General features: G+C 44.1%; 2 protein-coding genes across 3 annotated transcripts in view; one reads left to right on the top strand and one right to left on the bottom strand.

Annotated features, from left to right (window-relative positions):
* The window catches only part of gjc1 (gap junction protein gamma 1), a 48,659-nt gene extending 35,805 nt beyond the window's left edge, over nt 1-12,854 (top strand). The window contains exon 2 of the mRNA XM_062408475.1: nt 7,444-12,854. Within this exon, the coding sequence (XP_062264459.1) occupies nt 7,498-8,955 (1,458 nt within the window). The 5' untranslated portion in view covers nt 7,444-7,497 and the 3' untranslated portion in view covers nt 8,956-12,854. The remainder of the gene's footprint in view (nt 1-7,443) is intronic.
* st8sia6 (ST8 alpha-N-acetyl-neuraminide alpha-2,8-sialyltransferase 6) lies at nt 12,845-20,559 on the bottom strand. 2 transcript variants are annotated; one of them, XM_062408477.1, is made up of 7 exons: nt 20,473-20,559; nt 17,971-18,045; nt 17,809-17,883; nt 17,046-17,190; nt 16,166-16,278; nt 15,979-16,071; nt 12,845-15,891 (listed from the first exon to the last, which is right to left on the bottom strand). In XM_062408477.1, the coding sequence occupies exons 1-7, from the start codon at nt 20,553-20,555 to the stop codon at nt 15,414-15,416; spliced, it is 1,062 nt and encodes a 353-aa protein (XP_062264461.1). In that variant the 5' UTR covers nt 20,556-20,559; the 3' UTR covers nt 12,845-15,413. The 2 variants fall into 2 exon arrangements, with proteins under 2 accessions (XP_062264461.1, XP_062264460.1); XM_062408476.1 differs by having other exon boundaries at nt 20,455-20,559.
* Nucleotides 20,560-24,788: the final 4,229 nt, after the last annotated feature.

A 24,788-nucleotide genomic window follows, 5' to 3' on the forward strand; every position in this document is an offset into this window, starting at 1 on the left:
GCTCCCCTTTGGACACTGTTAATGAGGGAATTGTGAGTTTCCCAGGAACGCTGGGGAACAAATGCTCCTCCACAACTCGCCTCCCTGCTGCAAAGTGATGAAGAAATATCTCATTCATACATCTCAGCCAGGTCTTCCTCCTCTTAAGAGTCTGACCACACAACAAAATAGCAGTTTCTACTTTTATCCCTCACTGCTATGTCTTCTGATTTGCAGTTCATTATATCTCCTGCAAGTCGTTCTATAAGCCAGGGGCCCCAACTCGGGTCCACTGTCAAAACAACTCCACTGGAATTTAATGTCTGGAGTATTTGTGTTTCACGGCCATTTGCATTGATGACCCGCAAGTAGGTTTCCGCTCTGCATTGGTGCGTGTCCGTTTAAATACATGCACCACACAATCTGGTGGAGATTAGTCCTGTGAAATGGATATGATTAACAACTCTGATAACCTTGTGCGGCTGAACTTAATGCAAAGTCAGTTTCGGCATTTATATTCTTAATCACTTCAGGGACTCTTTTGAACACAGTTGCTGCTCTTGGGGGGGACAGGACATTTTGATAAGAAATCCATTTTTAGCTATGTTGGAATTTTTTTATTTGAACATCTCTGAGTGATTAACCAAAGAGCTTATCTAGCCCTTCAGAGCACGAGAAGGGGAATCACAAAATAAGAAACCCCTTGTGTTTTTTAAGCCGGGCATGTGCTGACGGCCGGTGCTTCAAACTGATTTTATTGTGGTTATCTCTACTCGTATTGTGATTTTCACCAGCTTTGACCTTTTCTATGGCATGAATTTTTGCCGGTTTTCCTTCGGGGGATCTATTAGCATCAAAGCGGCCACGGTTTACCCTACATGCGATGATCCAGGTGGTTATGCGGACAGATGTCTGTCCAGCAACTGTGTGAGCAGATTAGTTTGATCCGTGCAGACTGTTTGGGACAGGGGCAAGAGGGAAGCCTGTGGATGGCACTGGGCAGAGCAGAGGGAGAGGGCGCCACGGCAGAGAGCCCCGAACAAGGACAGTCAGAGCAACATCAACCCTAAAAGAACCTGATCCGAGGTCCTGGCCTTTGCTCTCATAGCTCTCCGATACCTTCATTGTTTTCTTTTCTGTTTAAAGAAAGCATTACTACCTCTGGTGCCTTGTGAAATCAACTTCAATGAAATAATAATGACAGCAAAAAGGCCCATGTGACACTCGTGGGCATTGGGATCATAGGGATGAATTTGTTAAGTAATTTATTTATCTTTGAATAGTTTGTAAAAACTTCATCGCCCGAGGGGCCCTCAGACAATGGACCTCATTGTGCCTGCACTTTCTATCTCTTCCAATTAATTATTCCCTACTTTGTCTTTTTTTTATTATTTAACTTCTGCACGCACACGGCATGCAGCCACTTTGATATCAGCGGCGAGGGCGGCTTCAAACTCCGCCGCTGCACATTTAGAAGTCGCAGCTTTGGTCAGGATCTTCTCCGATAACATTTTTGTCGAGTATCTTTGATATAAAATGTAATAAATGTGACTCCTTTTATGCAGATGGCAGGTTTTTTGCAATGAAGCGGCATAATTAACCTCTCTCTCTGTTGAGTTCTTCTTTTGCTGTCTGACTTTGCTACACTGTTGGCTAAGTCATTTTACATTATCTGTTAAGACTGATGCTCAGCTGTAGTTTTAACAACAAATTGTACAACCTATTTGGAATCAACAATTGTGACGTTTATTTTGAACCATTAGTTGGTTTGACAATTCTTACTTTGAGGCCAATATATGCAACGGGACCGTATTATTATTGTATTGTTGTTACTATTGTTGTTGAGCTAAATATCCTGTCTTACATGAAGACCTGGAATCTCACAAATTTGTAGATTTGATAAAAAATACTTCTTATATCAGGGTAATATTATTTCTGTGGATTTCATATGTGCATGCACAGTAATAATAGTGAGAAATAGTAAATAAACTATTGCCACAAAAATAGAAACTAGTAACAGATAAATTAGAAAACAAACTATAGTCCTATATTTTTTCACATTCATCCCCTTTTCCATTGGATTACAGTTAAATTACGAAGCTTCACTCTGCAGAAAATGTTCCTCACCTGATATTGTTTCATAAATAAACAATGGGTGCATAATATTATGGTTTTAAAATGAATGAATCTACTGAAATTTTTATCAGCACACGAATAATGACAACATAACACTCTGTTTACTGCACAGTGCTGCTCTCTGGGCTTTTTAATATTGAAAAAGCAACCGGTTTGATGTTACATTCAGTGTGGTCGCGTGAAGGGGAAAAGCTTTTCTATACCGGTATGATGATGGAGGGAAAACAGTCGAATCATGCAGATCGTTAAAAGTTGCATACGAAACCACTGGAAGCAATCAAAATCACATAAAAGTGTAAAGTTCAAAATGAGGAGTGTTTTAAAGGCAGCGGTCCAACAGCGGATCAGCAGCACCAGGAGCCAAACCATTCTGCAGTGAGCGCTGAGAGTTTAGTTCATTGGCGTAAGATCTATTACAATCTCTGTATAACCACTAAGAAGAAGAAGTTAGTGATGATTATCACGATGGCGAAGGCGAGTGAGGGGATGGCGACCTGAAGCCTGTGCTGACATTCAGACTCTGCAGGGGGGGGGGGGGGGGGGGCACATCTCTGCTCTGAGCTGCGTCACGACTGCTGCATCTGGACGGACGTTTGTTATAATGAAAGCAATAAGGAAACGAGCCGATACACTAACACTATCTGCACTTGCTTGAAATTCACGGACCAGACAATGCACTTATCAATGTTATGTAGGGTAATGGTTTCAGGTAGCAGTTCAGTGGGTTTCATCCGTCTTTACGTTTGTATGCTTCACTTGATTAAAGATCCTCCAGAGGCAAATAAATCTGTTAGTCTTACATATACTCATTAGAGCGCTTTTTCTACCATTTACAGTAGATTCATTATTCAGACTGCCGCTGGCCTGTGCTCATTAATGTGTGTGTGTGTGTGTGTGTGTGTGTGTGTGTGTGTGTGTGTGTGTGGCACTAGGTATACTGTGTCTGAGCTTGAATATGGAATTCAAACAGTTTAGAACCAGAGAGAGGATAGGGAACACGAAAAGGATATTTCAACTCACCTTCACAATGTGTGTTCAGTAACAGGGAACAGACTCTATAAAAGCTTTGAACTCAGGCTATTAGGATGATGACCTCTGATCTTTGTCTATCTATATTTTCTTCTATGATGATTTGACCTCTCCCTGCACTTTTGCAAAGTGTACTCTTGCGTGTACTGGTATCATATAGTTTGTCTTTGTATAGGATACTGAAAATGTACACAGTTCATCTACATATAGTGACCCAGTATTCACTTCAGTGTAAAGTGTATTATTATATTGAATAATTTATGATATTTCTATACAATATTTTAATATATTGATAGTATTATAAATGTATATGTTACATGTTATATATTTATAATCAGACACATTTTTGCATGAAATGATAACTATAATTTAAATTACAATTATACATTTTTACATAAAACAATCATCTACAAAACATCAATGAAACAGGCCATTTTAATACAAATATTTTTTTTAAGTAGTCAAAATCTTGAGTCAACCAGAATACCAATAACTTTCTACGTTTGTTGTTTGTTGTTTTTTGTCTCGCCAGATTTTTGGCTTAACCCACATGTGATTATGACACAGAATATAACAAATACTACAAGAGATTAACACAAAAATACAGCAAAGCAAAGGAAGTTTGCTCAGTGTTCATCAAATGGAGCTGATGCCATTAAAGTTCAAACATGACACACTAAATGGAAACCATGACCTTCTTCCATGTACTTCCACCTGTTGCTGTGCAGAACTCTCCTAATTGATACATGCAGTCGCAGCATCTCCCTGTTATGCAATTACAACCACCGTCCACCTGCAGTCGTCCCGAGGTGGTCCTCATTCCCCCGGTGTCCCTCCCCAGCCCGTGGCCCTTGCAGCTGCAGTGCCGCGCTCCCATGATGAGTCACTAGAGTGAATAAGGAGCACCTCGTCTAACCTCGCTTCAGTTTTTCCTCATAGTCACGCTGCTTTTCTGTGCGTGTGTTTGTGTGTGTGTGTGTGTGTCTGTGTGTTTGTGTGTGTGTGTGTGATTGTCTGGATGTGAGTCTCTGTGGATCCCAAGGGAGGAGAAGGCAGTGACTGTGGGGATCCCTCCAGTGACATTAAGCTTAGTTGTAACTGTCTGTTTGACTCAGAGCACGAGGTCGTGACGTGCAGAATTCACTCCTCAGGAACTGATCTTGTTGACCTTTGACCTTGTGAGGCGTTGGTCTAGTGGCAGAAACTTGGACTATGGGCAGAGAAGGTCTCTGGTTCGTCTCTGGTTCGACTCCACGGAGAGACAACAAAAGACGAACCTGAATTGATCTTTCCAAAAAATCCAAGACTCTCCCTACCCTGTCTAGTGCCCCTGAGCAAGGCACCTTACTCCCCCAACATCTGCTCCCCGAGCGCCGTACATGGTCGCTCACTGCTCTGTGTGTCCTGCACCAGATGGGTCAAAAGCAGAGATTACATTTCCCTACCTGCATGAGTGTGCCTTTGAATGTCTGTTCATGTGTTTGGGACTAATAAATGCATCTTAATCTTAATCTTGTTCTGTTTGATAGGGCTACCAGCAATGTCACCGGCTCAGATGTATCAGAGACACTGATAATTTGATGGCCCATGATTACACAGGGATGACCTTTCGGGCCATTGATCCCAAATGAAATTCCCTTTCAAAGCTCATTAGTCTCCCATTATGTAAAATCCCTGTGAGATTACACTGGATCGAGTTTTCTGTGTATTTTTCTGACTTTGATTTGTTTTTTGTTTCTTTCATGTTTTCCTCCAATTTACTGTTCATTGTTTATATCAAGGGAGAAAAGCTGCCATGCTTTGTCTGGGTGCTGCTGCTGAAGCTGAGTCACCCGGCACAGCTTGATGCACAGAGTCAGCTTCTTACACCCAACTGCCCCACAAGCGCTCGCAGACACAAATCGGATGAGAAAGCAAAATGCCAGGTTATATGTGCCTGTTGTAGCGGGAGTATTAGGCTCGGGCCGAGGTGTGCTGTGTGTTAACAACAACACATAAAGCAGCAGCTGGAGCGTCTCTCCTGGTCAGGAGGGAGTGTGACAGTTCCTGGAGCACAAGCTGCCTGTAGGAGCTCAAGGGATCAAGTTCAAGTACTAAACAAGTTTTTAAACTATGTTTCAAACATATTTCTTATAGGATAGACTTGAATGATATTTAATATTGTTATCTTCTGTCTTTTCTGTTCTGCATTGTTATGGTCTGAAGGACTTTATAATCCTATATTAGTGCCACTGATGTAAAGTGTCATCATTCAATTATTATTATTACTACTTATTATTATTATGTTTAGTGTATACAATGTAGAATCTATTTCAGCAGGCATAAAAATCATGAGGTCTTTGGTTTTAATGTTTGCCCCATTCTTTGAAAAAACACATACAGAACGTACAGACAACCATATGTCAAAGGAATTAAGGTTCATTTGAAAACAGCCGAAGCAAAAATGGTGCACATATAACTATTTTAACAGATCTTAACGGTCAGAATCAGATTCATAGAAAACTCCAGATAAAGAACAAAAAACAGAGTTTCAAATGAAGGAAATGGAAAACAACGGGCAAAATATATCTGAATCAGAATCAGAAATACTTCACTTTCTCCAAGAATAAAGAAATTAAAATTGAAATGGACGGTGACAAGTGAGCAAACCCTTGGGAACAAAACATGTGTCCTACAAAATGGAGAAAAAAGAACAATAAATATTCATTACCCACTACTCCTACTGAAGTGATAAAAGTACAACATTAGCTGGCAACGTAGAAAAACTGAAGAAACTGTGATAGTTTCAATGAACATGCGTGTTGACTCCCCCGTGATTGACTTTGAATATTTCTGCTAAAGGACAACTGTGCAGCCCAGTAAGAGATATGTAAAAACTAAATGATGTAATGCAGGAAAGGTCTGACGGAGCTCGACGGTGGAAGGACACTGCTCTGACTCTTTGTGCTCCTCCGTGGGCTGCTTCTTCATACATGATCGTACTGAAACATATTGTAGGCACCGTGCACTAGAATCTCCCAAGGATTCCCGACATCCTGCTCCTCTAGCTCAGGCATGGCCTTATATGGTCAGAATGACCAATACCCAGCACATGTTTCACAGCAAGGCTTGTTCAAAACGTCCCCGCCCTCTCTGCTCGTCCTGGAGACACGAAGCAGGACTGGGAGCTGCTGCCTGAGACGTCTCCTCCAGCTCCATTTCCTCCGGCTCACTCATGCTATAAGCTCTCCACCTGCTTGGTAAGGATATCGTCCCCTGGAAGCCCTCTAAAGCCCAAACCTAAGCCAGTATTCATGGCTGAATTTTCATCTGCGCCTAGCGCCATAACAGCTCCATGAGTGAGGGGGAAAGTTCTGTGGAGGTTTCATACTCATCCCTCAAAGCCGCCCTGAGGGACAGCAGTGCTTGGGTTCAGCTCCACTGCCGGAGCTAATGTGGGTCTGCTGTCTCCGCGCTCCAACAGTTTGTGCCAGTGCCACCTGCTGATTCTGCTGGTTTGGGAGGATTGCCTGGAGCCCAGACCTAACCTACATAGGCAACATATCCCTCTTCCTAAACTGTGCTCACACGCACGTGCACATGCACACACACACACACACACACACACACACTACCGCACATCTCATATAGCAACTCTATGCCATTTACCTCCAAACCAGAACAAACTAGACAAGTTAATACAATCCTGAAAACTGCACCTCGCACAGAAGACGGCTCACTAAGAGGATTTATTTCTCCAAGAAGAGATAGGCTGTTAAATAAAGAGCTTGTGTTTGGCGATAGCAAATTCCCCATTTGGATTATTTCGCCCTCTCTTCTCAGTGCTGCTTGATGGTATTTCTTTAACACCGATATCCTCTTTCCAGCGTGTTTGGTTTTCTAATTCCCTAAAAGCTTGAACTTGACAGCAACCTCTCGGTGGCACTGAGCCGCTTCTTCTGTGTTTGTGTGTGTGTGTGTGTGTGTGTGTGTGTGTGTGTGTGTGTGTGTGTTTTGTGTGTGTGTGTTTGCGCCACAAGAAGCAACAGATCAAATTTAGAATATAGTGAATTTTGAGCTTTGAGCTTTGACACTTTCATTGTAATTGAGGCAATTATTATGTCTCCGTCTTTTAACATTTTGCCACTGAACTGGCAGAACTAATACTGTTTCCTCAGGGATAAAAGTCTGATGAGGAACATTCGGACAAATCTTACTAGTTGCTTTGATCACATTTCAAAAGAGTTTACTGTGCGCTCATACATTTTTTCTTTTCCCTCCCCCTTCTCTTCCCCCTTTCTCCCCATTTACCCTCTGCAGAGTCTGTGAACAGGTGAGAGAGGGACACTGTCTGCCCCACTGTCCAGCGACACCATGAGCTGGAGCTTCCTCACGCGGCTGCTGGAGGAGATCCACAACCACTCCACCTTCGTGGGGAAGCTGTGGCTCACCGTGCTCATCGTCTTCCGCATCGTTCTCACCGCCGTTGGGGGAGAATCCATCTACTACGATGAGCAGAGCAAGTTTGTCTGCAACTCGGGCCAGCCGGGCTGCGAGAACGTCTGCTACGACGGCTTTGCCCCTCTGTCTCACGTACGATTCTGGGTCTTCCAGATCATCTTGGTGGCGATGCCCTCTCTCATGTACATGGGCTACGCCATCAACAAGATTGCTCGATTAGATGAAGCGAAGGGAGGGGGGGGATCCGCTGCGGTCAGAACAGGAGGAGGGGGCTACACTCACAGGAAGCCCAGGAAAATCTGCTTTGGAGCACGGCAGCACCGGGGTATCGAGGAGACCGAGGAGGACCGGGAGGATGATCCCATGATCTATGAGGTGCCAGAGATCGAGCCCCCTAAAAGGCCTCGGGATCCATTGCAACCCGCACCCAGACCTAAAATCCGGCATGATGGACGCAAACGCATTCGAGACGAGGGTTTGATGAGGGTCTATGTTCTGCAGCTGGTGACCCGCACGGTGCTAGAGGCGGGCTTCCTTGCAGGCCAGTACTTGCTGTACGGATTCCGTGTGATGCCGGTGTTCGTGTGCTCGAGGGAACCTTGTCCTCACAGCGTCGACTGCTTTGTGTCGCGGCCTACAGAGAAGACCATCTTCCTGCGTATCATGTATGGTGTCACCGTCCTCTGCCTCACGCTCAATGTTTGGGAGATGCTCCATTTGGGGATTGGCTCCATCTGTGACATTCTTCGTCGTCGACGCTGCCCACCTCCAGAGGACGAGTACCAGTTGGGTTTACTGGGCACCAACGGAGGTATGGAGGGCTCTGTCGGGGTGGCAGGGCCCGAGGCAAGTTCTGAGGGAGGGGTGGGTGGAGATGGGGCAGCTGATTACGTGGGTTACCCCTTCTCCTGGAACACTCCATCTGCTCCGCCTGGCTATAACATTGTGGTCAAACCTGAGCAGATGCCCTACACTGACCTCAGCAACGCCAAAATGGCGTGCAAGCAGAACCGGGCAAACATTGCCCAAGAGGAGCAGCAGCAGTTTGGCAGCAATGAGGATAATTTCCCCACTGGAGGGGAGGCCCGTGTGGCCCTGAACAAAGACATGATCCAGCAAGCTCACGAGCAACTGGAGGCGGCCATCCAGGCGTACAGTCAGCAGCACCGAGCGGAGGAGCAGCTCGGGGACAACAAGGACGACAAGCCACAAAGCAACATCATCCAGGCCCATCCTCAGCCACAGCCGCAGCCTCAGAAAGAGCGCAAGCATAAATTCAAACATGGCAAAGGTGGCAGCAGCGGAGGAGGCAGCAGCAGCAACAGCAGCAGCAGTAAATCAGGAGAGGGAAAACCCTCCGTATGGATTTAACTCCAGAGTGACATGTAATGAACCGTGTGTATATATAATGATAGATGTTGGATGATGAGCTGTTGCAATCTGTCTTGGATATTTAAACACCGCCATGCCTTAAAGAATCCTGCAAGCTGGAGAAGATGTGTGTTTGTGCACTAAGGTGTGTAAAAAAAAAAAAAAGAAGTGGTGTTGCAGCTGACAACTTGACATGTCTGGGCGCTCACTGTGTAACTTGAAACATCACACCAAAACAAACTGTGTGAGGCTACAGTCTGTCGTTTACATGTCTCATTCTCCTTGATTCCTAGAGCAGATTATTGACCTCTGTTGTCTCACGTTCATCCTCTCCTAGGGATTGGAGCTCCAAAAAATGACGGTGAGATTCCGAGGTCCCTTGCAAATCAGATTGATCCCAGATTCGGCTAAGCTCATTTTCTTCCCGCTCTTCTGCAAAGACACTGAATCCATTAACACATTGGCAGCCTAATTTTTAGGATGTGAAAATGCAATGACGTCAATCAAGTGAAGCATAATTCAGTGTCGAGGCCAAAAGCGGCATCTTCCTAATGCAGCAAGAACATCACCTTCCTGAAGGCTGTGTCCTGTCCCGTCCGTCATGTTCTGTGTTGGCTATTTCCCTGGCGTCAATCACAGTGTTTCGTTGCTGTGACTTTGCATTTGACAGCATGTTTCTAAATGTCTCCCGAGTGTTTGGATGTTTAAATGTCTCCAGCTGTTGCTCAGGAACCTCTGAGTACAGCAGGTGGCTCTATAGCCAGTCTACAGATGAACGTTTTATATATATATATATAAAAAAAAAACATTCTTTTCAACAAGGTGCATAAGAAATCCTGTTTTTAATACCTTACTCCTGAAGTTCTCAGTTTCCCTCTGAGTCTCTTCAGTGGCTATTGAACAAGGCAGCTCTGCCTTGTAGTTGACTGCCCCCTGGTGGCTTCCTCTACAGGGTTTCCTATATTGCAGAGTAGATAACCAGTCGCCAACGCTACCCATCCAGCAACACTTTAACCAGCTGTAGCGTTTCCTTTTCTATTGAGAAAGCCTTGTGTTGATGAAGTCTTCACAGCGCCATGGGTTCAGTGTTAGATTCACAAGGCTGCATTATCACCACCTTGTAATGGAAAAGGTACAAAGCCATTTCTATAGTATAGTGAGACCAAACACTGTTTGTGTGATGCAAGTGTCAGTGCCAAGATTTTAGGCTGCTATGAAGCCTGGTTGTTTGTAGCTTTGGAATACTGTGGCCATGCTACTCCAATTGTGGAAATATGCCTACGTGAGACCAACCCTTTTGTAAAAGCCACTCATTTTTTTGTATTGCTGTGTGTGTAATGCTTTTTGGAAAGGGATTGAAAAAACAAAACTCCAAACTGGAGTTGGTTCTTATGTTCAAGCCTGTGTTTTGTATGAAAACACTTCTTTTTCCAGAGGCTTTTTGTAAATACAGGCAAATACAAGCATTTTTTTTAATGAATTAGTTGTATGAATATTTATGGTTGTTGTGTTTTAAATTGCCTTCCAATTGTAAAAAATGTGAAATATGACATAGTATATTTTTATAATATGTCGGCTACGGTGACTTAATGATGTTGAAGAGAAAAAAAGGCCAGACTCTTTCTTGTATGTTGACGTATCAGTATTTAATGTATTTGGCAACCCTCCCGACTGTGTATGTAATAAACAGTGCTTCTTCTTTTCCAATACTGTTCTGAGATCTGCTGAACAACAGTGTGTGGAGACAAAGTGGCTGATGGGAAAGGACATGAAAAGGGCCAAGTAATTGACACAGTCCCCAGCTTTGCCTCGCGGATGCTTTCCAAACAAGATCTGAAAAGACGACACACAGTGTCACATGTTTATATATTAACTCTTATCTGAAAAAAAAAAGATCAGCATCTTTCTCTCAAGAGCGAACAAACCGCCATTGTGAGGCCTTACACAGAGATGTGGCTTCCTTCACATAAGCATGGGGTTTGATTCTGAAAGTCAGTCTGGTGTTCACCACCAGGCACCACATGTCTGCTGCACAAGCCCAGCCGGCAGCAGACATAAATCACCAGCAACCCTTCAGTCAGCAAATCCCCACAGCAGTGATTGACACTGGCTCCTCAGACGTCTGCTCGGATCCCAATAAGCCACTGGTGATTTGCTGATAGTTTCCCAGTCTGAGTCACACTCGCCCCTTGGAGGCCAGTCAGCCCTTATTAAATCTTTCCCCAGGGAATAAAGTTTTCCCAACTAAACTTCTTGAAGCCAATCGTGAAGATATGATGAGTGATTGGTGAACAAGCAGGATTGGATTTGCAGCTTGAGCCACAGGAGGGCGACATCTTTCAACACTTCAGACAGTCAGGAAGGGGAGTTTTGAGGAGCGGCCATGTGGGAACTCAAAGACTCCATCTGTTAAAAGTGTGCGTCTTCACTGTCAGTTTGGGCCTTACATCTCCACAACTGTTGTACAAGATGGGAATGTCAGGGATTCTGGCAGCTATCCAGGTCTAAAGAATTACCCTGTGGCACGATGATGTGTTTGTGTCTTTTCTCCATTCAGATCAAAAAAGACAGAGAGTTCACTGAACAGATATGGCTTTTATTTATACTTTTTACAAGGGTGTATTCTCCTCTGCATATTGTTGCTGTCATGTGACGTCCAACGTGTCACCAAAATGTCACCGGGGCTTTTTAGAGAAACACATGGACAACAAATGCCTTGTCTGGCTTGATTCTGGTGGTTTGATAGTCTTACATTAAGTGTAAATTCTGACCTTTGGGACAATTCTTAATGATTAATAAGGATTTGGGCCTATTAGGAAGGGATTTTTTCTCAACACAAGGTTCTAATCCTTCAGGTTTACCAGTAATTTACCCCTTCAGAAACATTCCTTGTATTTATGTTTACTCCTTTTATTCTGGAAGGATTTCCAGTCAACAACAGCACTGTATAATTAACTAAAACAGCACTCAGAACAGCATATATGTCTGCTAAGGCATAACAATAACCTAACAGTCAATCAAGCTGCACCAAATTTTACTGATATAACAGTTTCCTAAATGTGTTTTCTCAAAGTTGCATGAATTATTGCCGTGGAAATATATGAAAGTGATGACAAATGCCTGTAATGTAAAGGAAAGGAAAGGGGAAACAAATCTTGGATCTTCCCCAAAATGTAACGGTTTATTCCCTGATCCATCAAACATCCTCCAATGAAACAAATGCACAGGGGTGAAAACCAAACCTCCTCGGCAGTGCGAACACTCTGCAGTAATTTGAAATATTCTTTTGCAGAAGATATTAAAAAAGATATTGTAAGACAAAAGTCACAGACATTTGAGATGTGTTTCACTCGACAGATCCAGTATGCATTTGAGCGTCGACACACCTTTGGGGACATGTATTCTTCATAAGTACAGGTGTGATGCCGCTGTTCACAGGTACAACAGTGTTGGAACACCATCAGCGGGAGAGACAATTATTCCCTTGTGGTTTAACGTATTTGAACTCAGTCAGAGAATTGAACACTGGTCGTATCACAGATGAAATGGGTCTATTCATCAGGGATACCACTACGTCCACCCTCAGCGTCCGTGTGTCTCTGTAAAACAACGTCTGTGTTCAGAAAAGAGACTGTACTCTTTCCTTACATGTTTCTTATATAGGTACCCATGTGGGATGTGTCAATAAAACCAGTGTTATTGCCAGTACAAACTCTGATTCATACATGCATCTGTGTGTGTTTTGTGTGTATTTTCTAAGACTTTTTGTAAAAAGTTGACTTCCTCGAGTGCCATTCTGTTATGCCCTGGCAAAGAGTTTTTTTTTATTCATTTGATTTGCATGTGAAAAGACCTATTTTCCTAGAAAAAAATGAAATAAATCAGAAATACATATTGAATTAAGTCTCTGCATCTTTTTGTTTTGGATCCAGAAAAGAAAAAGATATGAATGAAAGGCTTCACACCCTTGGCAGTGTTGTCCTGCTCATCTTGTCTGTGTGAAATACGCTCCTGATTCTGATTCTAATTGGTGGAGAGGGGGGGTCTCTGCAGTCCTATCAGGGGAACAACAGACACACGAGCTGATGCTGCGTCACTGTCAGGAGACTGAGGGGACGCCACTTTGGCTCACGTCAGCCGGGGCTGCTTTTGTTTGTCAGCGGATGACAGCTGAAGCTCAGCTCTTGATTAGACAGAGCATCTGCAGTGAGTGTTTCAAGTAGCCACTGGTTTAACATAACAGAATCCAGCTCGATGATGCAGTCATTCAGTGTTCGTGGGAATTGAAAACAGTATGAAGATGAAAAGAGCTGGACAGTATGTTTTGAAAAAAGAAAAAAGAAGCCGTTCCCCGGAGAGATGAGTCAGTGGGAACAAGCCCAGTGCTGCAGCTGGATCTACAACGAGGTCACTGCCGATAAAAGTGGATTCCTCATGACCATAATGTCAGCGATGGCAACTTGTGGCAGCCTCCATCCTCTATAAAGAAACACACAACTCTTCCCATTAATGGCCTAATTGGCCAGATGCACTGACCCCAGGCAGAGACGCTGCGCACAACATGTTACAATGAATTTGAAAAATAAGAACAGAAGAAGAGAACTAAAAATGACCCAGTATTTATCATTCCTTCTTTTGGTTACGTTTTGTCCTTGTTGTCTTGTTTATGTCACGGCATCATCCAGATGTTCTCATGTGTTGTGCACATAGCAAGTGTGGGATGATGCCCTGCAGCAGAGTGCAGTAAAGTGCACGCCACTGATATCACAGCTGTACGGGAAAACAAGAGGCCTAATGATGAACAGGAACATAACTCTTTCTTCATGTGTTTGCAAATACATCTGCACATGTCTTTACATCCGGTTACAAAACGGTATAAGTAGTGAACCAAAAACAAGAGAATCGATACAAGAATGCATATGAAAGTATGATGATATTAAAGTACTGGATCATATGTCGTTCCTCTGAAGCACTCACTGTGCTGCTTGCGAGTAGAACTACTGAATTCTAGTGACACATCGTGGCAGGTTTCAGGCACTTAACGGCTCAAAGACACTGAGCCGTCACGGGGAAAAGGTTTTCCCTTCGAGTCATTGATTACAAGCAACTTTTTTCTGATAAATATTTATTCACTTTAACTTCATTTTCCCCTCTCGACTTCGCAAAGAAAACAAAAAAATCAAGACAGGATTCTCCAACAGGCTCGCCGAGAGTTCATCCTCAGCTTGCGCGCCACTTTCTCACTGGTAAGACTTGGTGCGTGTGTTTGTGTAGACACCTCAGCCACCGGTTGTCAGCAACAGATTTCACCCAAAGTGCACAGTTCACAGTCATTGTATCACTTCGCATTGGAGGCGGTGAATTCTACATTGATTTGTCATCGACAGCAACAACCAAAAACAACGTTGTACCAATATGTGGCCACTTTGTGACAGTACGTATTCCTGTGTGGTTGCCACGGTGACAAGGGGGTAACACGCTGTAACGCAAGCTCACCATAGCAACCGTGTGTTCGCTAGTGTTATAATTCCCCTCTCTCTCTCTCTGTTTCTGTGGCTTCTCTGTTCGGGCCTTGGCTCCGAGCCTCACCGATCCTCTGTGGTTTGTACAAAAGGCTACAGGGGCACGACCCCCTTCACTTCATTAGTGAATCGTATCCAGCATCAGTTTCAGCGGTGTGGAGTGAAACTTCCACAAACAGCAACAGCATCTGTGTAATCTACGTGTGCGAGAAACACATACTTCTTGTAACCTCGGTTACAAGAGTACTTTTCAGAGTGGTTAAAGGTGAAATGTCCTTTAAACAAAAAAGAAAAAAAAAAGTCTTTACATTCAGTGTGCTGGTGTTTTTTCATTTCAAGTTTTTGCAGCCAGACAGTCTTCATGTTGATCTTCTTCAAAATACATTCAGGTAGATCTAACGCTCCCATGGTCAGATATATATAACAGTCACTACTGGATGATTGGCATAAGGCACTAAAATGTAGACGCTCACAAAGGCCTCAAAAAGGCTTCTCAGTTAAAAAATACTCCCTCCAGACTCCAGCTGGAGCGTTTGTGTTAATAAATACAGTCATACATACACCATAAGGTTTGGAAGCATTTACAGTCTGTTGCATTTTGCGTTCCGAGCACCCACTTTGCTTGCACTTGTCATCAGCCACAATAGATCCATCCATTCAACTGAAAGTGCATGCAATGGGATTGGCTTTGTCGTGAGAAGGCGGTGTGGCCTAGGTGGTAGAGTGGTGGTTCTGCAACAAGAAGGGTGCCGGTTCAAATCCCACTCTTCCCCATCTGCATGCCGAAGTGTCCTTGGCAAGATACTGAACCCCTAAATGGCCCCTCATGAATGTTGAGTGTAATAATTGTAAGTCGCTTTGGACAAAAGCATCAGCCAAATGACATGTAATGTAATATAAAGAAGGCACTTTGGTGTCATTCCCGGAACCAGGGAACTACTTTTCACCAGGTGGACAGTCTCCCAGGTGAAGCCTGAGCGCGCCCTGACTGTGCAGCCGCAACAAGAGGTCAAACTCTGCCGGCATGGCGTGAAATTTCGTTTTCGTTTGTCTGTTGTCGTAGTAGTGGTTAGTCAGGGCGCGGAGGCCATGTGGGTGATTGCTGAAAGGCCAGAACCCGTACAGATGCACGTTGCTGCAGAGTTCCAGCGCCAGGCTTGCCATGATAATGCCGGTGCTGAGCCGCACTGCTCTGAGGCCCTGGGAGCGCCAGAAGACAGCCAGACTGTGGAGGTACTCAGGGTTGAAGAAGATGGGCCGTGTGGGGCTTTCAAAGTCCTCGATGGTGTAGGCCGCCCGCAGGGACACGGGCGTGTTGTGGCCGTAGGAGAAGGCGGGAAGGAGCAGGAGGGAGTCTCCGTAGCTGCGCAGGCTCTTCACAAACGGACGCCGACGCCCCATCAGAGCCCCGTACCTGAAAGTAAACAGCAGATGTGAAGGAACACAACCAGAGGAACATCATCAGGTGAGACCGTGTGTGAGATGTAATCGTCTCGCTCACTTCTCCACGAGGATGCTTGGGTTTGCTGTCACCAGGTCGGTCTTGGTGCCCACGTGTTTCTCGTAGCCGTTCTGCAGAGGAGGTAGGTTGCATCTGAACGAGCATTCAAGACGACACAGAGATGGTTAGATGGAATTTCAACATTGATCATTCATCATTCTTTCAGTCCGCTAGAAATCGTTCTCACCTGATGACAAACTGAGCTGAGTCGATCATCTGCCCACAGCTGCTGTTGGTCAGGATCCCTCCGTTCCCAACCACAGCACACGTGTCCCATGTTTTATTAGAGAAAGGACGCTCCTGCGATCAACAGCAGTGGAAAAGAGCGTCGTTAATACTAGTTTCAGGATTCTGTTTGAGAGCATAATGGAGGGAAGTCTACAGCCGGATCTGTTTCCTCTTCAATCCACACAAGGCGGAAATCCCCTGCAGCAGCCACGTGTTGCATGAGTGTGTTTATTGATTTCTTTTGCTAATCTACAAGATTAAGGTCCCGTCTTTGGTTGAGTTGCCTCAGACTATTTTCTCTTATCGCTTGAGAGTCAAAAGATTTAAAAGATGCCCAAATAATAATAAGCAAATAATCCCAATAGTATTGATCTTTGTCCAGATTCCATCTGAATCAGCATATCAGTGTTCAGAGGTTTACAGATATGTAATTTACATCATGGTGAGGAATATGGTTTATGTATTGAGTACGATAAGCACTCTTTCCTGGAGCGAAGCCAGTTTCAAATGATAGTAAGTGGCTCATCGTGACATTTAATCTTCGTCTTTGAGATTTGAATCACATCCATTATATTTTGAGTTACATCCAACGAATGATACGACTGTAAACATTGTCATGTATAGTAAGTCCATTAGAGTAAACATTAAAACCTGAATATGTATTATCATATACATTAAACTGCAGGTAGTCCCCCGCGAGTCTTACTTTTCCCCTAAAAAAATTCTAACGAGAATACCTTTTATTCTGCTGAAATAATGACTTGTCCATTTCCATTCATGTAGACATCGAACCGTGTTGTGTCGAGTGTATCAAAGTGTTGACTCACACGTCGACCTACCTTCGTGAAGGTGCTGAAAACCTCCGGGGTCACCTGCAGGCTCCTCCTCTTCTCACCGTCGTACACCAGCTTGTGCCCCACTGGAGTGTTGGCCTGGGTGATAATGGCCTTGTCAAACCCATGGCACTTGCTGCTGAGCTGAGACCTGGGGAAGACACAGGACTGACGGTTCATTTACATGGTGAGACGTAAGGTTTCAGTTTCCTACGAGAGTGAAAGCGTCAGTTCCACTGCTTTTTTCCACATTCCTGTCTGCTTCCTCGTCCATGTCGGTATCTGTTCTTCTTTCTTTCTTTTTAACCAGTAAGTCACATTTCACTTGCAATTATCGTCTTCAGCTGGTTGTGACAAATGTAAACCAGGTGAAGGGACCCTGACTCATCTATTCTGGGTCTGGCCCTGAAGCTTAAACATTTTGGAGGGAGTATGCTTGCTTCTTAATTTAGTGCATTTATCGAGGAACCAAGCTGTGTACATGCTGTTCTGGAATCTCTCTAAAAACAACTGCCGCGCGAGAACAAACAGGATTTAATGTCGCGCAGGGTTAAAGCCAAAAGGGTTGTTTAGTGACAGCGTCAATCTTCTTGTTAGGAAAAGTGGTGCAGCAATGTGGTTTTAAGATTTGTGACGCCAGTGTTGAAAACGAAATGAGCTCGGCTAACATGATTATTGCGCCTGTGATGAGTGTGACTTCATCAGCATTCCGTCTTGAATGTGACAGCGTACTGACATCTCCAGAGGATCGTTGTCTTTTCTCTTTTACCTGAATTTTTGGTAATTGTCCTCTCGCCTCTTCCAGGTTGGAGAGTAACGCTGTAGCACTTTGTCGATGATTTCCCTGTGTAACCACAAACACACATGTTAGTATACACTGTCAGATGTGTATGGTAGGGCAAGTTTGTATGAGGAGAAGCAGTGATCTCACCTGCAGCCTTTACAGGGGTCGGAGGGCTGGGGGGCACTTTTTTTCTGAGCAGGCACTTTTTGAGGTTGCACATTGCTGTGTAACAAATGACACACAAACAGGACACATGAGGAAAGATGCACAGACCTGCAGCCTCACAGCACAGTCACACTGCTCCTGCTTGAACAGTGACAGTCCACAAAAAATCCCTGGGAAAACACTGAAAATGTTGCCATCTCGCAAAATATAAGAATGGAAAAAAATACTAATACAGGGTTTGCACCATAATTGAATGGGTTCTTCCCTGATCCAACTTGCGAACAAAGAACCATACAAACAAACTGACAGGGGTGAAAACGTAACCTCCTTGGTAATCATCTACACTTCTGCCTCTGCAGGGATCTACCATAAGGGGACCAGTTGTAAGTCGTTCAGCTTCATCTGCCATAAATGAACAACCACTGTACAAACTAGACCTTTGCTTCTTTGCAACATTTCACCAGGAGACCGCTGCCTCTTCGAGTCTGCGTGTGTCTGTTGTGATGTCTGTGGTCGATGTTCCTCAAATCCAAACATGTGTCTTCTTAACTTCCTGTTTTTTATATTTGTAAAAAAGGAATAAGGTTTCCAGACAGAGCCTTTAAGAGTGGGGCCCTGGGTTGTGTGCACCTGTGCAACTACAAGAACCACAACCTATGACAGATTGTTTCCACTTAAAAACGATTTAATTGAACTGTGATCGCGAAGAAGATAATTCTTCGTGGGTGGAAGTCTGTAATTGCACCCACGTACGATCAGTGGTTGAGAGAAATGGCAAATATGCTTCAGCTGGAGCGACTGAGACTTCATAATGAAGACAGGGGAGACATATTTGATAGGATGTGGGACCCTGTACTGCAACTGTTTCAAGGAAAGGACTAAAGTATGAATCATTGTGAAACGCCTGCTGTGTGTATCTACTAGTTTACTCTTCACTTTGTGTAATCTTTTGTAAATTTGTATGTTTAATTTATTGTCATGACTGTGGCTTCTGTTAATTCTTTACTAGGATGTGCTGATCCTGTTAGTTTGGGGTGGGTCTTTTTTTTTCTTATCCTTTTCATATTTGTTTGTCCTGTGTTCCTTTTTCATTTAATTTTTACGTGGTTACTATTGTGGTTGTTTATGTTTACCTGTAACAGCAGCTCACATTTCACTGTTAATGACTCAGAGGATATCTATGATAGTTGGCGACTTTGGATCTGATGAACACTGCATGATTTCTGTACATAACTGTCAACCTAAATCCTGACACGCTGTACATATATACATGTGTGGATAAGTATGTAAAGCACACGATGCACATTTCCATCCAGGTGATGTTTAGATAAGCATTTGTTTGTTAGCAGGATTACACAACATCACCATGAAAAGTCTTGAAGGGATGCAGTGTTGGTCAGAGAGGAATAATTCATGGATCGTCATGGGGGAAACAATTCAAATATAGGGGACTGCTATGTATGGTTTGCAGTTTTCGCTTCTGTTGAATTGTATATATCAGTGTTTTATATCATGACAAAGGTAATATTGCATAACCACTACATTTATTTTTGATATCTGTAATATTAAATGATCAATATTTTTATGTATATTAACATTTGATATCTATAATGTAACATATTTATAATGTAACGTATGTTTTCAATGTTTGATATTGGTATTACATTTTTTTTTTTAATGTATGATATCTGTATGTATTTCTTAAATGTGGACCCCACTAAAAGTAGCTCTGTCTTAGGGTAGAGCTAATGGGGATCCTTCTAAATAAACAATTAAACAAATGTATGAGTGTCGGCAATTTGGTGCAAATAAAAATCTGGATCTTGTGAATTCATTTGTGGTTTAAAAAATGGGACTGTTGGGCCTTAGTGGAGGTATGTCCTCTACTGAGTCCCATTCTAGCTCAGTTCTTCAACTTCTAGGTTCAGTTCCATGATGTCTTTGCCTGTATAGTAGCTGTTTGTCTATTTAAGTGTCAGTTAACGAACTTCAATCAATGCTGAACCAGAGTCAGTTTCATTGTATGTGTTTACATACTTTGCTTTTTCCAAATGTCAATTCTCGAATGTGCTTAGTATAAAAAAAAATCGCACATCCATATGAGATGCATTGACAAAAAAAGAAAAAGTGGCGAAAAAAAGGGCTAAATCAGCTTCTTCTTTCCGGCACCAAAGTCATTTATAGACCAACACATTTCACACAAGTGGCAACGACAGTCTGAAGAAAACAATGACAAGAAAAACTTATAAAAGCTTCAGTCTCTCTGCTGTATCATCAACACGTGTATCTGCATTGGTGTGATCAGCATCTTTTACCGTTATTATCCCAGCATGCATCTTTATCTTATCTTCTGCCCTCACCAACACTGTGGTGTGTGTGTGTGTGTGTCTGTGTGCGTGTGTGTGTGTGTGTGTTTGCGGGTGTGTGCACGCGAGTCTCTATCTGAAGGTACAGTCACACACTTACTTGTCGTTGAGCACGTACCAAATGAGGGTGGTGAGCAGGGTCCCCACACAGAGGAGGGTGATCATCAGGGAGACGAGTGACCTCAGGAGCTGTCCCCTCATACCTCGCCCCTCCTGCAGACCTCCCCCCCACTAGCCCCCCTCACCCTCTGTCACAGTTCACCTACAAGCTCACAGCCAACGCTGTCTGCTCTCTCTCTCTCTCTCTCCCTCCCTCTGCTTTCCCAGTTACTCCCCCGACCTCCTCCGCTGTCTGTCTCTGTCCCTATCTCTCTCTCCCTCCCTCTCTCTCTTCCTCCGAAGAGTGTTAATCTATTGCCTCTCTTGCTTGCTCTCTGATTTTCTCTTTATACCTCACTCCTCCTCTCCCTCCCCCTTCCTGCCTGTCTGGTTTGACTCAGTGCTTTCCCCTCCTATGGTGACTGAGAGCACGCCTCCACAGTTATCAGATTGTCTTCTCTTTCTTTTTTTTTCTTTACCCCCTTGTTCTGGCAAGTCCACTGTTCTCCTCTACTTTGTCTGCCCTCTCTTCCTGTTCCTGTCCAGATGAAACCGATCCTGCGTGGCTCCACATCCTACTTCAATTCCGGCCATGTCTCCTCGGTCCTCCCATCTTTTTTCCCCCTTTTTCCCATGCGCACACGGACACACACACACACACACACACACATACAGACAAACTCCACACTCCTACTTTCCGCTGTGTTGGCCCAAAGCTGTGGAGCTCCTTCACTGCTCTCCGCCCCCTTCTCGGAGCCTCAGCCATGCCTCTCTGCTTTCCCTTCCCTCCCCCAGCTGTCCCCCGCCCACACCCCCTTAAGCCCCTCTCTCCTTCGCGCAGAAAGCAGGCAGTAACATGAGTGCCCAGTACTGAATTAGCCCACAGTTTGTCTCGTGTGCGTGTGTATGTGTGTGTGTGTGTGTGTGTGTGTCATCAATGATAATCAGATAGGGGAAGAACAGTCGAGAGGCTGAGGCCTCCTTTCCATTCAGAGTATTAATGCTCAAAACTCAAACACAAACACACTTTTTTTATTCAAATTTCTACAGCTGTATCCACTCATAAACTGAGCGTGTGTGTGTGTGGGGGGGGGGGGTCGGGGGAGCCCACACTCAACTAAGATGGGCGCTTGTTCCTAACATGGCAGCATTGCCGGCTGAGTCAACAGGGGAACTGAGTAAAAAAAAACTATAGATGGAAACGAGAGGAGCAGAAAGTCGGTGGAGGCCGGAGAGAGCCGGGGACAAAAGAGCACAAAGAGATTGGGGAACCGGTGCCCAGAAGAGTCATAACTCATCGGCTGTTTGGCTTCAAGTGCTCTGTGCTGCAAGCCGTGTGGTGGAAGGATAATTAAGACTTGGACGTTAAGCTCAAGCAAAATTATGTGAAATATGTTGAGCAAATGGGATGAATTTGGCAATTAACACCCACAAAAAGATGACCACACCCGGTCCTCCTGTGTGTATCCCTCCTGATTTCATTTTGAGAGGGAAACGCCACGCTGAGCTCCTCGCAATAAAAATATTCATGCCGAGTAAAGGCATGCTGGGTAAGTTGAGCTGTGCCATAGCAACGCCGCCACCTGACGCTCACACACAAGATCCAAAACACAAGGAGCCCTGGGAAAGTTTTGATTTGGCAGAGGTCAGTGTTTTTCATGAAACTGGTTTGGTTTGTTTGAGGCCGCTTGGCTGTGACCAAAGAGTAAACAGGGGCTGAGCAAAAGCTGCTCTTCACCTGCTTACTTGCTTTATGTAATGACTCCTTAACCAACTATGGTCCAACAGTCCCCTCGAATTCACTCATTAATATCAGTCCCCTAAACATCCCTAATTTTTTTCATCTATATTTCTATGAATTATTCTCGGTTAGGAAAAAAACATTCCAGGATCCGCCGCCTGACCCAGATCAACAACACAATTTAATGGGTCCTTCCGTGATGCACACCTCATCCATCCACCAAGCTTCTTGGAACTCCATTCAGTATGAGTTGCGTAAACCTGCTTAGAATCAATCAAACAGACCTGGGGGGGGGGGGGGGGGGGGGGGGGGGGGGGGGGGCAGATCCGGTGACTCCTGATAGCAGCTTGGCTTATCGGGAATGTGTGGTATATGTTTGTGATGGCACGAGTCTAACACGTGACAGCATGCAGAACCAATGTCCTCAATGACTTTGCCATCTGCGTTTGGCACACATCGTGACCTCAAGCGGAACTATAACTATTTGAGTCCACATCTAACCATTTGATAGATCTAACTAGGTTACACTTCAATGGCACTTTTTTTCCTTTTGCATTTATGACATTTTATGTATTTTACTTAATTTTTGCTATATATTTATCCTCAGTTATATCTTTTTATTTTATTTTTATGTTTTCATTTTATTATTATCCGGCGTGTATGTGTTTATCTGTGTGTGTGAGCACATGGGTATGCTTATGTTTGTATACGGTAATTACTTTATTTATGTCCCACGCAACCTTTCAGTCCGAAGCACACGTCCTCACGAGGGCCATGAAGTCTTGGGAACCAGAAGACAATTCCCTGTTCGTCAGCACACCAGCATTTTCTGAATGTACCCTGATCTGAGGAGCGATAACAAGCTCCCCGCTGAGAGCGAGGCCCCGGGGAGGAAAACACACATATGTACAACCTCTCATGCATCATGGGACACGAGCAGGAATGTGAAGAAAAATGTGGAGGGGGGGGGGGGGGGGGACTTTCTCCAGCAATGAAACGCCACTAAAATAACAAGGCTGTGGGCAAGAAAAAAAGAAGCCACTGCCCCAGTATAATTGGAGTGTTCTGTGGACGAGGTAAGGCAGAAAACACCTTGCTTATAGCGGCCGATGTCCGGAGCTCTCATCTGGATTTCCACCTTCATTACAGAGCGTCCGGCTGCAACAGTCTGTCATTAGCTTATTACAGACAATGCCATTTCCGTGTGTAGCCTCCATCTAAAGCTATTTAACCACATCAGAAGCAAGGCAGTGATGATTTTTCACGATCACATTCCTTATCTTGTAACAGAGGGGATTTTCTCAGCGTTGGGTCCTCAGCATGATTGTTTTTCTCAGAACTGACAAATGTGTTGAGATGGATGAACGATTGTGTAATTAGTGGCTGACTTTTTTATTTGCTACGAGCATCGTGAAGACTAAATTGACAAATCGTATATTCTGCAACAATCCGCGATTTAATCGTTTCCGCATGTTCCCGCAAAGTTGTACACTCCCAAATAAGTGTTTGTTGCAAAATTGTTTCAATTTCTGTATTTGCATAGCTGGCGGTTGACAAACGCACTCACAGTCCCGGATAAATATAGGTTTGTCTCGACAGGAAGTGTGAATGCTGCACGCTTCAGGGTGGCAGGCTCTACTGGGGTGGGTGACTCGCTGCAAGGGAAACAAAGTACTTCCCCCGACGAGAGCCCATGTGACATAATCACAAGTCTGACAGGAGGACAAAGGTTCCATTGTCACCCAGACAGACCCTTATAAGTCTGTCCTCCCCCTCTTCCACCTTGTTCATGCGAGCTGCTCCTGCTGCAGCGAGGAGGCCTCTGCCTCGGCTCTGACGCAGGTTGCAGGACTATGCGTGAGGTGAAAACATGTGAGGCAGGATGTGAACCGGGCCAACATTTGTCGGCTACATCTCTGAACGAGGGTAGTTCCGCTGAGAGAGCAATGGGCTTCCTGTCAGGCATCAAGATATGTTTCTGAATTTCAAACCAAGAACGGACAGGTGTGCTGCCAAACAGGGGTGGAATATGAACATTGTTTATGGATAAACAGTTGTTTCCTTGTGCAGACTGACTCAGGCCTGTTGCTCGTACACTACAGTTGATAACAGGCTGTCTTGCAGAAAAACCACAGCGACCAAGTGACGAGCCCTGTCATAGAACGCATGAGACTGATGCAATATATGAATCACCAGGGTCAGGAAATGGTGTGCAAAACATTTCTTTGCTCTCTTTCACTAGGTATCTTCTTCGAGTGTGAGTGTCTATGAATAATAAGAAGTGTAATCATCCATTAATGAGACGATGAATCGTACTGAACTCACACCAATAACTAAATCAATGACACCAATTTGCCACATTAAGATCCGTACATATCGTAACACTTTTTCTGCCGTATTACATTCCAGAGATGGATTTTGAGATCAAATACAAAGTGTAAACCTGCAACTTTCACCTGTAACGAAGAAGATTGAGCTGATTGATTGATTAGTTGATCTGCAGAATATCATTCATCAACTAATTTCATCAACAAGTTGATCCATCAAATGTTAGTATTTGCTGTTTAATGTCAATATAAATTACAAAATCGAAC

Source organism: Platichthys flesus, chromosome 16 (genome assembly GCF_949316205.1).
Source record: "Platichthys flesus chromosome 16, fPlaFle2.1, whole genome shotgun sequence".
Classification (NCBI taxonomy): Eukaryota; Metazoa; Chordata; class Actinopteri; order Pleuronectiformes; family Pleuronectidae; genus Platichthys; species Platichthys flesus.